The sequence below is a fragment of the Notolepis coatsorum genome (assembly GCF_963971535.1).
Source record: "Notolepis coatsorum genome assembly, chromosome: 4".
NCBI lineage: Eukaryota > Metazoa > Chordata > Actinopteri > Aulopiformes > Paralepididae > Notolepis > Notolepis coatsorum.
The window spans coordinates 60,091,958-60,109,479 of NC_140168.1; the positions used below are offsets into that span (position 1 = coordinate 60,091,958).

General features: G+C 41.8%; 1 protein-coding gene across 1 annotated transcript in view; it reads right to left on the reverse strand.

Annotated features, from left to right (window-relative positions):
- The window catches only part of LOC311226537 (protein lin-28 homolog A-like), a gene marked incomplete at both ends in the record, with an annotated part of 118,332 nt that overhangs the window by 9,225 nt on the left and 91,585 nt on the right, over window positions 1–17,522 (reverse strand). Inside the window, 2 exons of the mRNA XM_084311957.1 lie at window positions 3,446–3,624; window positions 14,611–14,786. Coding sequence (XP_084168083.1) covers window positions 3,446–3,624; window positions 14,611–14,786 — 355 coding nt within the window. The remainder of the gene's footprint in view (window positions 1–3,445; window positions 3,625–14,610; window positions 14,787–17,522) is intronic.

Sequence of the window (17,522 nt, forward strand, 5' to 3'; positions counted from 1 at the left end):
CTTCTCTTGCAGCCAGCACTTTCAACTTCAGCAGAATGAAAACAACTAGAGGAATGTCTAGATTTGCTGTTTTCTAATTAAGTCAATAAAGAAGGAATAATGCTCCTCTCTCCCATGAACCGTTTACTTTAGCATTATGACAGCCAACAGTGATAGACGGGGTGTGTGTAAGATAGGGGCATTTTCTTATGGTTTTACAAGGTTTATAAACGTATGCCAAGAGGGAATAATTATTTGATCTCATTACAATAGAAGGGGTAACGTATCCATCTCCGTCTCTCTCCATAATGTTTCCAGTGTGTGGACTTGAACAAGCTATAACATCTCACTCTCTCTTTAACGTATACTCTCACCCAGATGCGCACTTGCAACAAGCTGTAAACTAGGAGATATTTTTTGAAAGACTATGCCAATAAAGACATGATAGTTGCAGTATCTATTTAATTCATCATCATCATTTATTTATTCGTACATGGAATTACCACAGTCCAACATACTGTACTGTATCTCGCTCTATTAATCTATAATGTTGGCTTTTAACAAGCTGTAGAATTAAGAGGTAACATAGTCTCGCTCTCTTTCCCTCTAATGTATACTCTCTGTCAGATGCACAATTGGAACAAGGAGTAAGGAAGGATTGGTTGCAATTGGTTGATTGCAGTTATTGGTTTCAATTGAAGGGGGAAGTCCAATCACAGTAAAAAACAAAAAATGCAGTCAAGATTGGAATACAGTTCAAAACAAATGGTATCCGACTGTGTTCCGTAATTCCCAAAGCCTGTGAGATACAAACACACTGGCATTAGACCTAAGACACTGTTACGTTGATACCTGTTAAGCTGTATCTAGGACAGTGGCGGCCGGTGGGTACTTCGCCACTAGGGGCGCTATACCAAACATTTTGCAAACATGTACAGTACAGTACCACGCAACAGACTCATGGCAAGACGTGAGCGATTCGACTCACGCTCACGGCAATGAATTGGCTCTTATGAACGAGTCGCTCAGCTGTTACTACAACAACACACAACCAGTCAAATAAAGTATAGTCTAGACTCTAATTCACAACTTGAAACACAATATATAAATAGAAAAGTTAGAAACAAAACTCGCCCGTCTCCAAACACAGGCAGATCTCTCCCTCTCTCCTTCTCTCTCTCACACACAGCGCGACGTGGAATCGATTCGTTACACAATCAGACCTATTATATACCAAGAATAACTTCAGTATGAGTACAGGGCTGTACACATATTTTGCATATTGTTAAACGAGCCAAGGCTAGCTATTAAACTATCGATATGAATCGAAAATCTGGGACCCTGATGTAAACAAGACAAACGTCTTTCTCTGGTCTGCATCCCCTTAACAATTGTGTGTATTGAGCCGTACTGTATTGTACCCATTCTGCAATCTGTTAATAAAGTTCTCATTCATTCATTCATTCAAACATAGACGATATTGAACAAGCTATAATCCACGTATTTTCAATCCGAGAGAGCTGCAGTAGTTAAATCAATGAGCCATCGACATAGTCAGTGTGGTAACGACGTAACGTTATTATTGCATCCAAGATTGATACACGGCTGGCTAGGCAGTTGGTAGTCATAGTCTTGTGTTATAAAATAAATAAACAATCAGCAATGTCTCGCTTCATGAATGGCCAGCAGTAGCCTAACAGTACTGCTCCTAAAAAAAACTATTTACAAACGTTAACCACAGAGAGAGAGAGAGAGAGAGAGAGAGAGAGAGAGAGAGAGAGAGAGAGTCAGAGAGTCAGAGAGAGAGAGAGAGAGAGAGAGAGAGAGAGAGTCAGAGAGAGAGAGAGAGAGAGAGAGAGACTCACTGTTTAGTTGAAACGTCCAGGGCAGGAGAGCTTGATAAACGTGTATAATCCACTGATGATGTATTCCAGACCACTGTCCACTGTAGTCTGTCTCCAGACTACATCCGCCATATAGCTTGTTAGCCAAGTGTTAGCTCGTTAGCACAACACAAGTACATTCCTTTGTCCATTTCCGCTCGAACAGACTGCAAACTACCTGGCGTTCTATCGCCATGCTCTAAGACAAACTCTAACCTTAACCAACTTTGAAAGAGTGCCTAAGCTTAACAGTCTAAAGAACTTGCAGTCAGCTAAGACAAACAGCTGCCTGCATCATTCTCACAACAACACAACTATCTCCACCGACCAACCTAGGAACCAACCTAGTCGGAATAACCTAGAATTGGAACATTAGAAATTGGATTCGGCCAATCAGAGATCGTCTCTGTGAAATTCTGCTACGGAAAAAAATACTGGCGTCGGCCAATCAGAGAGCGTCTCCGCGAAATGCGGCTACAGATATTCTTGACGCTACTGGCTAGACCGCTTCAAATCGCGCCCGGATTCCAACATAATAGTCATATTTCAGCGCACAACGCGTTATGCACTGATTGGCTGTGACGGATACAGCGATCAAACTGTGACGCGCACTCAGAGCGCTATCGCGTATAGCCCGGGCCGAGAAATACGAAAAAATATAAAAAACCTGATGTCACTTCCTGCTCTGGAAAACGAGTGTTTTTTAATTGCGATAATAACGTTATATTGTGCATTGGAAATACAAACACTTAAAATGAGTAAATATTATTCATTTTAAACATGTTTATATTATTTATAGGGCTATAAAACAAAAAACAAAAAGATACTTTTTCTTGTTCTACTCTCATATAACCAGGCAGGGCCTGAAGGGGGGGCGGCGCCCTAGCGCCCCCCAGTGGCGGCCGCCACTGATCTAGGAACATCTAGGGACCTGGGGGTATGTATTCCCAGTGTCAGAAATATTGTGTCTTTTTTTTTTTTGCATCTTTGCTGGTGAATAACACCATGTTATAATTGTGCTGCATCCGACCTCGCTCACTGAGCTCATTCAGCACCTTCTTGAGATCAAGTGTAAAGAAAATATAAGCAAATGAATAAAGGGAAGATAATTAAACAGAAGGATTTGTAGATACAGTAATAAATTATAATCCATTTGAATTATACATTCAAAATTTTATTATGAACTATAAATTACCTTATTATGGCCAAATCATATATCTATAGATAGTGAAAAAGCTTCTTTCCAATGGTAGTTTTAAATCTGGATTTAGTAATTTCCTTGCGATTTTACGATAAAATGGATATAATTCGCTAAATTCTTATTTTCAGATTTTTTTTTAAACATCTGTAAACAAACGTAGTGCTGAAAATATACAGACAAAAGTCCATTTATATAGCAAAGTCCAACACAACTGTAGTAGTCTAAAGTCCATAATCATAGAAATAGAATAATGTAGTAGTAGGCTACAGAGCCTGATCACCACAAAGTCCATAACTGCAGCTTTAGATTATATCTCCCCCAGATAGGAGAACAGGAGGGAGAGACAAAAAGAGGGGAGTGGGACATTTTAACGCCTGCTCACCTGTCTCCCTTCGAGCGTCGCTTCTGGGCCCCCTTGGGCCTCTTCTCGCTGCCCACACATGGGGCTCCGTCCGGCCCGGTCACCCGGAGAGACTCCAGACCTTTGGAGGACTTCTTGAAGGTAAACTCCACAGCCTCGCCCTCTTTGAGGCTGCGGAAACCCTCCATGTGCAGTTTGCTCTGTTAGAATGGAGGGGGGGGGGGGGGGGGGGGGTAGAATGGGGACGGATTCAAAACAGTTCAAAAGGAGGGTGTATGCTTCTCTACCTACCAGATGCAAGTGTGACATTACCCTTTTCTTGCTCATTTCAAAATTCATTGTGACGACCATTATCAAGACGGTCCCTTGATTTATTGTTTTTCTGTGGCACAAAGTGAACACTTTCTTGTCCATTCTCACTGGAACCACTTTACTGTACACTTACTGTATATTTTACATTACAATGTATATACATAACATAGAAAATGTATATCCCGGATAGGGCTGGACGATATGGCCTCTAAATGATATCGCTATATTTATATCGCCATATCACGATATAGATATTGACATTTCCTCTCTAAAGCACTTAAAAATGCTTGATTTAACCCTTTGATGCATACAGTCATGCCAATATGATGATTATAATAGTCCATGCAACATATGTTTGCATTAAACCATGAAGATGCTTTCAAAAATAATTAAATGAAAATGTACTAAGAGTAGTCTACTGACACACTAATTAAAACTCTTGGGTGCTTTTGCACAGTTCTGTGTTTTCTATCCACCCCCCCGTGGTTTTGTTTTAAGTTTGCGTTTTGAGCATCTAAGTTGCCGTAGTTGATGATGTCACACTAGGATGTCAACACATCAACACACGGAGATGGAACCTGGAGGAGCCCGATGCATGAAGCGATATAAAGAAACGAATAGCCAATAAATGTGATCTTAGAACCTCTGTTGTCAAGCCTCATCAATATACCCCCCCCCCCCCCCCCCTTTCCTCACTAATGGAACTGGTGTCGTGGAGTCACTCCGCTTTGAGCGTTTCCAGAGTTAGCGGCTAAGGTTTAGCCCGTTGCTCGCGTCAATTCAATTGCATGTCATTGAAGGTCCACGCTGTCTATATTGAAATGAGGGGAAAGCTCTGCGCTAAAGCAAGTCTCATCTCAGCCACGGCGGCTTAGAAACTGACGTGACAACATACTTGATGTTCACAATATAGTAATTTACTACATCTCATGTAGAACAAGTGGCGATACATCGAGTATACTCGATATATCGCCCAGCCCTAATCCCGGACCGTATTTTATTCTTATTCGTGACTTTTGTTTTTGTCTACCTAAATGTTTACCGTTTACTGTGACCGATCTGTAGTGCCAAATTTCCCTTTGGATGAATAAAGTATTTCTATTCTAGTCTATTCCATGCTGCAAAAGCGTTAAATGTACAGAGTATTGAATGTACAAGTAGAGTAGAGTGATATAGTCTACCCTCTCTACAGAATTCCTTGCCCTGTGAAGTACTACTATCCTTGTGCCGTGTACATGTCAGAATGTTCTGTGAAACGCTGAACCACAGCCCCATTTCCTCCTTAGCACTGATGTTGTTGATCGGTGCAGTCATTTCTCAGCACGATCCATGACGCTCCTCGTACTTTGAGGCCTCGACTTTGCGCGACTAGCCGGAGCCGTGGGAAACCGGTATAGGGAGGTGTAGTGGTTACGTCATTGGTGTTTCCCGTGCGGTCCTCCCTCCTTGAAATTGCAATGTATTTCCAATGGACCCATTTCTAAATCGTCTCGTTTAAAACAAATAAAGCATTCTTAGCATGGTGTACCTTTCTGTGTGTATTCATCCACAATCTATAGCTCAACATGAAAAACATCGCAATTAACTCATTCAGCGCCAATCACGGAAAAAGTCGGGTTAACTCACCATGCGCTGAGCACCAATCACGAGAAATCTCGGGTTTTAATCGTTATTTCTTTTATTAGCTATATCCATAGATTTTTCATCCATCCAGCCTGATGTTATCGTTGGGAATGGGTCTGAGCTCACAAAGGGCAAATACCGCCGCCTACGCCTTCCAGGCGGTATTGCACATCATTGAAATCCCTCCCCCTTGGGCTGTGCAGTGATCTAAGAAGTCCGGTCCAGGTTCTTACTCCGGCATGACTAACGTTATAACAGAGTTTGGGGAGACTCAGAGCAGCGTGGATTATGCCTTTTGGACATATAACGTTTGATCAATAAACGCGATCAATATTTGGAATGGCGATCAGGAATTGGATTAATCTTTTTGCATTACATCAGAGACAAGGTAAGGACACTATATCCAATCTTGCGTTGATCTGATATTTTTTTCTCCCGCGATCGAAGCTGTCTGTGTGGACTGTGTGTGGCTGTTTACCGTTGGTGGGTGGGGGGGAATGGGGGGAGCCGCGCCGGTCCAAGCCCCATTTCATAGGTGCATGAGTAAGAATAATAACGATAATCTAGCATTGGTTTCAGGAAGATTCGATAATCAGGCGAAAAATTACAACGCGATAACTGGATTTCACTAAAGGGCTATTATCGCGTCTTTTCCTGGGATTACTAAGAATCACCCAAGCTATACTCATATTCAAAACAATAGAAAACGGAAATGTACGGATGAAAAAACAATCTGTTTTTTGCATGTTGACCAGAAGCAACTCACTGACAATCGATGGTGTTATTAGATCCATAGCTATAATATTTCATATATTTTAAGCACTCGCAAGTTTCGCAGTCTCCCCATTGACTTACAGCGATGGCGTTCTACCCAGAAGTTAAACAGCGACCACTGGCGCTGAATGAGTTCATCGTAAAAGTAGCAAAATAACAACGTTTATGTTTTTGTTCACTCAGGAACTACACTTCACTTTGGCGCTGCTGACTAACGTAACCACAGCATAGACTCCTGGCTGTATTAGGCAACAGCACTGAGCGACAGGCGTTCCACTGGTAAGTGTAACGGGAACGTAGACCAATCTCAGTCACTCTTATTGTCTCGGACTAAATTCGGCCACGCCCCATTCCCAGTAAAAAGTGGGAATCTCTAGAATGGGTTTTGGGCGACGGTGTTTACGGAAGTGCCTCTCAAGTTGACGATACACAACACTTTCTGTTGTCAGTAGATGGCAGCATTGGTTTAAAATTAAAAGGTGAAAATGTTGAAAACTACATGAATACATTTCCCAAGACCTTTAGCACAGGTCACAGGTCACTGGGAGGCGTCTATTCTTTGACGCGAGCTGAACAGCGGTAAACTATTAATGCGATCTCAGTACAGTGACCGCGAATAGTAAACGAATTATCTTAACAAAAGTGCATCATTAGCATTATGTTTGTTGTCTAAAGGGAAACAAATGGAACAATTTAAGATTTTAAATGTTATCCGCATATATAGGACAAATAAAACATTGTTAATTTGTAAGAAACCTCAATGAAAACGGCGCAGGGTAAGTAATATTCGCTATTGTTATGAAAATGTGATAGAATCCTATAAAAATGTGGACGCATTTGGTGACTGTGACGTTAGTTCTTTAACTCTTTCTCCGCCAATAACGTCATACGACGGGTTTCAAGTTCATGCGAATTCTGCCAATAACGGCATACGATGTGATTCTGATCATAATTTCATATTTTCGCCATGGTATTCATATTTCACTCACGGAGCCTTGTCGGATGCTGTGTGAGCCAGCACAACTCTGCAACGCTTCAATACTGCCACCTGGTGGCTGATCGGCGAGTTGCAACCGGAAGTGGATCTCTTGTGATCCCGGTGCGTCTCCCTATTCCGTCCGGCCACTCGTTTATCGTCGCGGGACTCAATACACACACCGTGGATATGGATCTTTGCCATAACTCAATAATCTACATGATTTGGGCGTGTATTAGTAATATACAAACCGGAAATGGATCACCTCGATCCCCATCACATAACTGGGATCTGTTTGCTCCACTCTCATCGCCCAACGGTACGAGGAGACAGACGTGAGTTTCAGCGTTTTTGTTTATAATTTTCGATACAAACTGCTCTGATCAATATATCACCCATACTACATAAATCATTTAACGTCGGCCACGGAATTATAAACGACCCCCCCCCCCCTCCGTTCACCCGCGCATGATCAGTCATAACGTCTATATCTCACGTTCTAGGAAATACTGCAGAAAACGATAAAAACATTTATACAACGGTATTTTCGTATGAATGTGTGAATGAAAAAGTTAAACGTTCCTACATCCTGAACGATAGATAATCGATGTTGAATGGGCCATAGTAATGTCAATTTAGCAATACAATTTAAAAAGTTATAGCCCTGCAAAGAAGGTAAACATCTCCATAGACTTACAGTACTGACAGTACTGGCAGAGAATGGTATAAGATGATCAAAGTGGTGGCAGGGAATGGGTCAACGACAAATTAAAAACCTTAGTTATAACTAACTTTATTTCAACCAAAAATGCTTAAACAATAATGTTAGTGATAGAAGGGAACTCATTTTGTGCAAAATGGAAAGCTTGCCAATGTTCATGAGGCAGAATTATTACAATAGCCGACAATACATTTTCCCAACGATAAATCCCTATACGGGTGGACCGTGCGGGAAACTAAAGTGACGTCAGACTACACCTATTGCTATGGACTATCGAGTAGATTTCAGCGTTTATTTCAGGGCTTGTACAGACCAGAGCATGGTCCCTTTGCATTAGTGTTGCGGCTAACTGGCCAGAGCTGCGGGTATCTAGTGTAGAAGAACGGTGTGGATCGTGCAGAGAAAGGACTCGACAACATCATTGCTAAGTAGGAAATGGGGCTAGGGGTCCCAGAATTCTGAACTTTCTTACCTTTAAGTAATTTCACAAAGACAACTTCCTGTATATTTATTGCAAAGAAAGTGTTCCTGCTTTGGAAAGACGGCCAGTTGCCACTCGCCAGCCATGCGGTGCCGTAGTTACTACAAAGAGATGTTGCTTAATTGGACACTTCAAAACAATTTGCATAGATTTAAATGCATCAATGAAAACCTCTTCCCATGTGTCACTCTCTCAGGGATAGCTCAGTCCCTCCGAAAATCCAATCCTATTGACAGCCCTGTTAAAACATCAATGCCTTCTTACACCCCCCACAGTATTTTGTGTGTGTGTGTGTGTGTGTGTGTGTGTGTGTGTGAGTGTGTGTATAAAGCACTGCCCCCTTCCCCCAGCAAGCCTCAGCATTCCAAGCCCCAACCCCCTCTCTTTCCTCAGCACCGCCACCACCACCATACGGCAACACAAAAAAAAAACTCCAAAATGAGTCCATCTGGTCAAGTCCCAAACTGACCACTACCACTGGAGGATGCTGGGAAAAAGGCAGGGGGGAGGGGAGGTGTGCATTCCTAGGATAGCTGTTCAAAGTGCACACGAGAAGAGGTGGCAAGAATGTGTCCCACCTTGAGGGGGGAAAAAAACATTTTCTTATCACTTTTAAAAACCTCAAGACTTTTACTCTAAAAATTTTTGTCGTAATTGCTTTTAGCGCTGCTGTTCCGAGAGCTCGGAATGCTTTCAAAGCTTTGGTTGATTGTTGCATTGGTATAAAAAAAATTGTGTGCATGTTGCTGTGCAATGAACACAAAGTAATAATAAAAAAGAAAATTATTCATGAGCTCATTTCAAGTCACCCAAGGACACTGTACAAAACAAGAGAAATAAATAAACTGTGCATAACTAGCAGTACATTACAAGACCTAAAATCTATAGAAAACATAGCAGATCTGTATCTGTCAAAGCAATTAAAGAGCTGAGAAAAATGTGCATTTTAGGTTGGATAAAAGAAAAAGAACAATGCAACAGTGGTGCATTGATGCCAATACAGATCATTGAATATCTGCTTAAAATGTCAGTAATTAAATCCACTGGAATAGCCTTCTCAAACCCAGAAGCGTAATCTGGTTACTTTCAAAATTATGAAATTACATTACAAAATTGCACTACAAAAACAGTAACTAATAGATTGCAAATACCGTTTTCTTGTAATCCGATGACTGTAATCCCATTAGACATAATCCGTTACACTCTTCAATCCTGCTCATGGCATAATTATTATATTTCCTGCTCATGGCATAGTCATTATATTTCCTCCTCATGGCATAGTTATTATACATTTCCTAGTTATAGTTAGCATAGTTTTAATTTCAAGTCAAGGTCTAATACCTTGTGAACTGCAAATTGATTGTGGGAGGGCTGTAGTTGGTTGGTCAATTTTGGGCCTCTTGCAAGCCGCTAGGCTTAACCTTAGATGGCCTAACTGTCATCGTCGGGGGGGGGGGGGGGGGGGGGGTTGTTGGGTGGATGGGTGGGCTGATGGGTGTGTAGGGTGGGGGTGACTGAAGTGATCGTGGTGGGAAAGAAATCCAAGCCCAGAATGCCTGACAACCTTTAGCATTCCTCTTCAACCCGTCAGGGACCCCAGAACTATCCCGCGGACACTTCAGATCAAACTGTCAAACTAGGTGTTCCAGCAATTGCATATCCCATTTCTCGCCTGAAATGTTGTCCGAAATATTATTTTAGTGAACCGCTTTAGGTGGAAAAAGAGGGTTACGAGCAAGCTTTTGTTTTCTTTCTGCTCCCCGTGCCCATCTTTGTAGAGTTTGGATAAAGTTGGAACGAGATACCAGAAAATGGATTTTTCCCGTTTACTGCAAAGCGGAGGGACTGGGAGACCCAACACTCAGTGATGGCTGTCGGAATGTAGAACTACTAAACACTTATTTTAACAAAGAAAATAGTCCAGAGTCAGATTTATTTGTATAGCCCAAAATCACATTACATGTCTCAATGGGCTTCACAGGCCAACAAAAGGTAAAACACCCTCTGGCGTAACCCCCTAAAAGAAGATGGAGAGAAAAAAACATTGAGGAAAAAAAAAGGGAAGACACCCGAGATGGGCAACTCAATGAGAGATCTCCCCAACTAGGATGTGCAACACACCACACACACCTCTCATTCACAGATTTGCTCAGGAACGGATCTGGCAGGATTTCCTGTGTTATTAGGCTTGACAACGATGTCCATTGTCCACCAGGCCCAGCTGACTCAGTCATCAACCAAAGAACGTCGCTCTGAACATGATCAATTTCCACTCTCGACAGCCAATCAAGACAAACATTAACTAGTAACTTACTAATTTAAAAAGGTGCTTTGATAATACTTAAAGAGGAGGGCAGCGCAGTGAAAAAACACACATCTCATTTTGTAGCGCTCTGACCAGAGCTCTCATACTCTGTATTCGACTGTATTAGACTGTGTAGGTCACAAACGCATGATTTCAAAACTCTCATTACTCTGCATTAGTCTGTGTAGATCACAAACGCATGGTTTCAAAACTCAAATTACTCTGCATTAGTCTGTGTAGGTCACAAACGCATGGTTTCAAAACTCATTATTCTGTAAGTCACAAATGCATGGTTTCAAAACTCATTACTCTGTATTGGACTGTAGGTCACAAACGCATGGTTTCAAAACTCTCATTACTCTGTATTAAAACTGTGTAGGTCACAAACACATGGTTTCAGCATCCTAATAATTTAAAGTTAAATTATGTACTTTTAATCTAGCCTCTCCTCATCCGACTGTTGTCTTGCTTGCTGCCGTAGCATACAAAACCCTCTAGGGGCAGCAATGATCAAAACAGCAATCAGACAAGGAACGTTTGGACTAAAAGTAAATTTTTTACTAAAGTCGTTCACTTTTTACAATGTGAAATCCATGCCTTTGTGACCTACACAGTCTAGATTGATTCTAAGCTCTCTGAAAATGCCTTCTTTTCCACCTCCATTGCAGTAGTCGTGCATTTTGATTTATCTTTTTTTTTATTCTCCTCTAAAGCCCATGCTAGCTACAGCTGCGCTCCAGAACTCAAATACAAAGTAATGAGTTCTGCTGAAAGCTACTAATTCACTAGAGCCTTAGGCCATGTCCAGACGGTGACGATTTTGGGTGTATCCGCCAAAGTATTTTATCGTATGCAGTGCACGTTTCGTCCACACGGAACCATGTTCTGAGAGCCTGAATACGCCATTTTCTGAAAACGGGTCCCAGAGTGAACAAATCTGTAGACGCCAGCCTTGCGTTTCCGTCTTTACAAGCCAGTATGCATCCTTCCTGAACCGATGACGCAATAGCCCACCTCTTCCTTAATCCGCATGCGCAAACCCAGCCAACAAAAAAGAAACATGATACAACATAGCCGCAGTTAGTCGCTTGTTCACCAACAATCTCAACATTTGTATTAGCGTTACCCGTTAGCTCAAAAACACAGAACCGGATGACACAAGTTGATCCGCTAGCGATAACAACAATAATACTTCCGGTCGAGGGGTTTAAAAATAAAAGAGCGAAGTCTAATACACTGAAGCTATTGAAAGACTTATTTTGTACATTTGTGGCAGCGTCACAGCATTTTCAGTCTCTGTGCTCGCCTTCCTCCGCCGCCAGAGCAGCGCGTGCAGTGGTGCAGATCTCATGGGACGCGGTAGCACGCCGTTCCACCTCCTTTCTGAGCAGAAGCACGTGCACGCACATGCACACAAAAATGCGTTCCACAACTTTCACTCGACTACTCGTGCCGTGCGCCAAGCACCCACCTGGCTACTTGTCTTTGCATAACAATAGCATAACAAAGAACGAGAAGAGCAAAACCAAAATACAATTCCTGTACCAATTGGTGGGGGTTTGCTTGAGCTGTGGAACCTCTCACTATGTGACAAATGGTCCCGACTGGAAGGATGAGACATTTCTTAAGTTGTGCTTCAGACGGAAACTGTCCTCCTCTGGAATATTAGGGTGTTGTACAGAGGGCTAACATTTTCAACAAAGGCCAATATTGATTCAATAGATTAGGTCTGTACCCATTGGTGGGGGCTTGCTTGACTGTTTTGAAACCACTGTTGTGAAACAAATTACATTGAAAAAATTTAAGTGATGTTGTGTAATTTCTCAAAATAAAGAAGTTCAAGTAAACACAAGTTGTCTGATTATTTTAAGTTTGCTTTCGTGTTTGTGTGTGTAAAACAATTTCTTTAATTGAATTAACTTAAACTAGAAAAGTAAATACAAACTAAATTAACAATGTAAGTTACATTGTTCATTTAGTTTGTATTTACTTTTCTAGTTTAAGTTAATTCAATTAAAGAAATTGTAACTACAATTACATTTAAAACATTGTTTGTTTTTCCACCATATCTGTTGACAATATAATTAATTTATATATTGAAGGCTACATCCTGCTACCTTTTTCAGCTTCTCTATCTCAAGGCAATATTTACAAAAACTAAACTAAAACTAGTAATTTCCTATACAAACATGTTTCCTACATATATGCACATAATCATCATTATAATCATAATGCTGGTCGGAGCTGTTCTGTGCGCATGCCGAGGGGACATTTATGCGCATGCGCGGGAGTGCGCGTGATGTCATTAAAACACAGTACAACCCCTTATGAAATCACCACTGAGCACATGTGAGCCGCGGTGTTTCTCTCCTCTCCTTTGGAAACTAGCGTTAGCTCAAAAGCACAGAACCGGACGACACAAGTTGTTCCGCTAGCGATAACAACAATAACACTTTGTGGCGCAGAGTGTCAGGAGGTCAGGGATTTCTGACAGGGTGAGGAGGAATGCTAGGGTTGTCAGGCAATGAAGACTTGGGATTCCTTGCATTATTTCCAATCTGTAGTACTGACTCATAGCCTGTATGTTGGCCTAAAGGCTGCTAAATGAGATGTAGCCTATGTTGTTCTGTGGCGTTTAAAAAAATATATATAATAATAAATAAAACATCTATGTAACCGGTGGGAGCCGACCCAGTGGATAAACAATCCTTCTAATAACTACAACCAACCCCCCCCCCCCCCCCCCCTCCCCCTTTTTTTTGCTTTCATCTGATGATTTACTGCGACGTGGAGCAGGGAAACTTGAGATGGGGTGTCCTGCCACTCCCCCCACCATGTGAGTTAGGACAGAGGGCCCGGGGTTGGGTGGGCTCCTCACAAGAGCCCCGCGTTCCCTGATGGTTTAATGACTTTATAACAGGAAGCAGGAACGAGGCTTGTTATCTCTGCTTAACCTAACCCCCCCCCCCCCTTACCCCTTTTAAATAGAAATCTTTGAGCCTAACCCCCTCAAAACACACAGACCATCCGTCCATTTGCACCTTTTTAAGTTCCATAGAAAATATGTGAGGCAAGAGGTTAGTGTGCATGTGTGTGTGTGTGGGGGGGGGGGGGGGGGCATCTCCTGTCAGCATGGTTGAGACTTTGAGATGTGCTAATTCTCAGGTAATTTTACACACACAAAGTCCAAGGCAGGCCAGCCACTGGAAGGGTCAGTTTTTATTTTATATGTACGCGTTTTTCAAATTATGGCATGTAATCACACAAGCCAGCATGAGTTTACAATGTAATTTCTCACGTGGGGGTAGTGTGGTGTTGTGATAGTTATGTGAAGAGCGTTTCACACGCAATACCATGACAACAACATGCGTGGAATTGTGTGCTCAATCCAACCTACTGGAGTTCGATTTCAAATTAACAGCATGTATTTGTGAACTTTTGAATTTGCTTTCAAATGCAACAACAAAGAATAAATAATATTCAATAGACACACTTCAATGCCCCCCCCCCCTCTCTCTCCTTCTCCCTGTAACCTGGCCTGTCGGTATGCATGAGCCATCTCTCTTGACTGAAAAGTAATGTGCTCATTTGGTCTCAGGAGCAAACAAAGTGTCCGATAATAAAATTCACTCCATAGCCTATTCCCTCTGCATTTCATCAATGGGACTTACATGGAGCATGAGTCATGGCGGTGACAATCCATTCAACATTTAGGATGAAGTCGATTATATCTTAAAGTTGCTACAATAGAGTAATATGAAAACAGCTCTCCTGCTTGGCCGTTTCATTTTACAGCACATTCGGATACGCTTATATCTGTATACCAATTAGTAACCACAGATACTTGTTCATTTGATCACCTGTACAGAATTCAATTCAGATTAAAATGTCAGATTATGGAAGAGTAGGCCGCCTGACAGTAGAATATTGCCAAGCAAACAAATAACTAAGCCCATATTGCTTCTTCGACCAAAACACAACAATAAGACCTCACCTGGTGGACGAACACGTCGACGGGCTCTCCCAGGGGTGTTCCATCTCTATTAGTCATAGACAGAAAGCCAAAGCCCATTCGCACGTTGAACCACTTGCACACGCCGCTGCCCAGCGACGCACCCGCATCCTCCTCGGACCCTGTCGCCTCTTCCTCCTCGGTCTTTGAACATCCCCCTTTAAAAATATAAAATTGAACTCAGTATACACGGGATTTAAAACGCTTCAATCAAACCACACACTTGACTCACTATCGGCATAATACGAGCAAGTAGCCATTACCAAAAGCCCCTACTTAAGGATCATGATGCGACATGGGGGGATCCGTGTTGCGTAATGGAACATATTCAGCAATAAACAGTTGTCAACAATGTCAACGCAGGGCATTATTATGTCCTGAAATTAATCATCAGAACGAGATAACTTGGCCACCTCTAATACAATATTTACAGTTTCTTCCCCTTCGAATATATTTTTGATGATCTCTTCTTACTACACAGTTCCGTTATCAGTTTGTCATAAATGTCATGATGATGAATTGAAAATGGGGGACCCCGATGTAAACAAGTCTTTTTCTGGTCTGCATCCTCTTAGCAGTTTGTTTTGTATTGAGCCGTACTGTATTGTACCCATTCTGCAATCTGTTCAATCATATTATCATGTGCATGTTAAGTAACAATAACATAACAATTATTATTACAATAATTCTAACAATAATAAAACATAATTATTATCGTTACAAATAATAATCGAAAAAAATAACCCAAACATTCGAGATTTTATTGTTTAAAGTCGCCTAAAGTTGCTTTGGTGAAACCATAACCCATATAGCCTTCTTCAAATTTGTATATAATATAGATCATTATAGACAATGGTCAATCATGTATCGCTTCAGCACCCACATGTTCACAAATCTACATATAGCCCGAAAACGAGGAATGACAGCAACCTAAACACGAATCCGCATGTAATACGCCTAAAACGAGTTAAATGAAGCCCCGTTGCATTTGAATACTTGATAATCACCAACCAAAATATAAAGAGGGGGAAATTGCCATTTACCATCCTATTTTATGCCAGAACAGAACTCATCAAGCATACCAAACTCAAAATTGTAAAAGTAAATGTTTTACGAGTTGAAGGCCTATATGTGAAAAAGCAGTTTTGAACATTTTCTAAAGAGCCCTCATCAAGGTTTACAGAAGCACTTGAGATACCTGGGAATTTCTGATGAGAAACTGAGCCCATCTCGCTCAGTTGCCGTGGTTGCAATTAATTCCACGGGTTGGTGTCCTCGTTTCCCCCCAATCAACTGGCCACCTTCAGGGTAGCAACACTTTCCCACATAGAGCTTGCACTTGGAAGGAGAGGAGTAGGGCTAAACCATAGGTTCTACACGGAAAACAAAGGCATACTTTCTCCCTAACAACAAGTCGTTGAAAGAATTCTGGGGAGGATTTCTGAATAGAATTCCCAAAATCTGAAAGACAACGTGTAAGGAAACCCAACCCCTCCTGTTTGTCCCTTCAAAAACAGGTCTTTCCCCATTGAACCATTCAAAGAGTGCATCGCCCATAATGCCTACCTTCTGCCATATCTTGGCGTTTCCAGAGACTCCTGCAACTCCAGCAAAAATTAGACAAAATGTGTTGACTGCATACTTTACATCCGTGCACGTTTTTTGTAATCCTCCCTGGTGCAAGAATGTGTTTTCCTCGGTTCCCCCTATCTCTCTGTCTTGCACAATACGCGGAGCCCCCTGACCCTCCACCAGTGTAAAGCCAGTTTAAATGAAGAATTCTACTTCCGGTCTCAAATCGACTAGAAATATCAAAATAAAAGTCACCATCACAATTCCATTATACAATGTTTTCTGTGTCAAATATATCAAAGTTCAAAAGAAAGCAAATTAATGGATCTGGAGGAGATGGTGGCTCGGGAGGTAGAGCAGTCTGGCAATCTGGAGGTTCCCGGTTCGATTCACGCAGCGTGTCGAAGTGTCCTTGAGCAAGACCCCCTAATTGCTCCTGATGAGCAGGTTGTCACCTTGCATGGTTGCCTCCGCCGTTGGTGTGTGAATTGAGTCAAATGTGAGGAACAAATTATAAATCGCTTAGGATAAAAGCGCTATATAAATTCAGCCATTTATGGTGTGAACCTCTGCACGTGTTACGCTCTCCCAGTGAAACTCATAGCCGTCAGGTGAAAAGAAGCGGCTGGCATATCAAAGGAGGCATGTGGTAGTCTACCCCCTCCCCAGACCGACAGTAGGGCAGGGCAACAACCAAGAGGAAATTGGCATAACAACAGAATTGGGGGGTGGGAGAAAAAGTGAAAAGGCTAAAAGAAGTATGCTGACAACACAACCATCCTGGGCGTCATCATGGACAATGATACAGCCAACAGAGAGAAGACACTAACCAGCTGGTGTCAGGACAACAACCTCTCTCTCAATGTCAGTCAAATTAAAGAGATTTATCGTGGACTACAGGAGACAGCAGGGACATCAGGGACATCCCCATCTACAGTGGGGGACCCTGATGTAAACAAGACGAAAGTCTTTCTCTGGTCTGCATCCCCTTAACAATTGTATGTATTGAGCTGTACTGTACCCATTCTGCAATCTGTTAATAAAGTTTTCAATCAATCAATCAGTACATGTACATTGGGGAGGCTGAGGTTGAAAGGGTCAGCAAATCCTCATTTTCATATAGCCTATGTATATAGTGCTAATTATTTCCCTTATAATTATAACATTTGATCTACTTTATGTTTATCTTTATATGACTAGTGCTGTAATGCATCGAATGCTGAGCTGCCCTGTTCTCTCGTCCAAACACATTTCATTGTACCGTTGACCTTGTGTTAACCTACACATGCAAATAAAGAAAGAAACTTCAACTATTTGATATT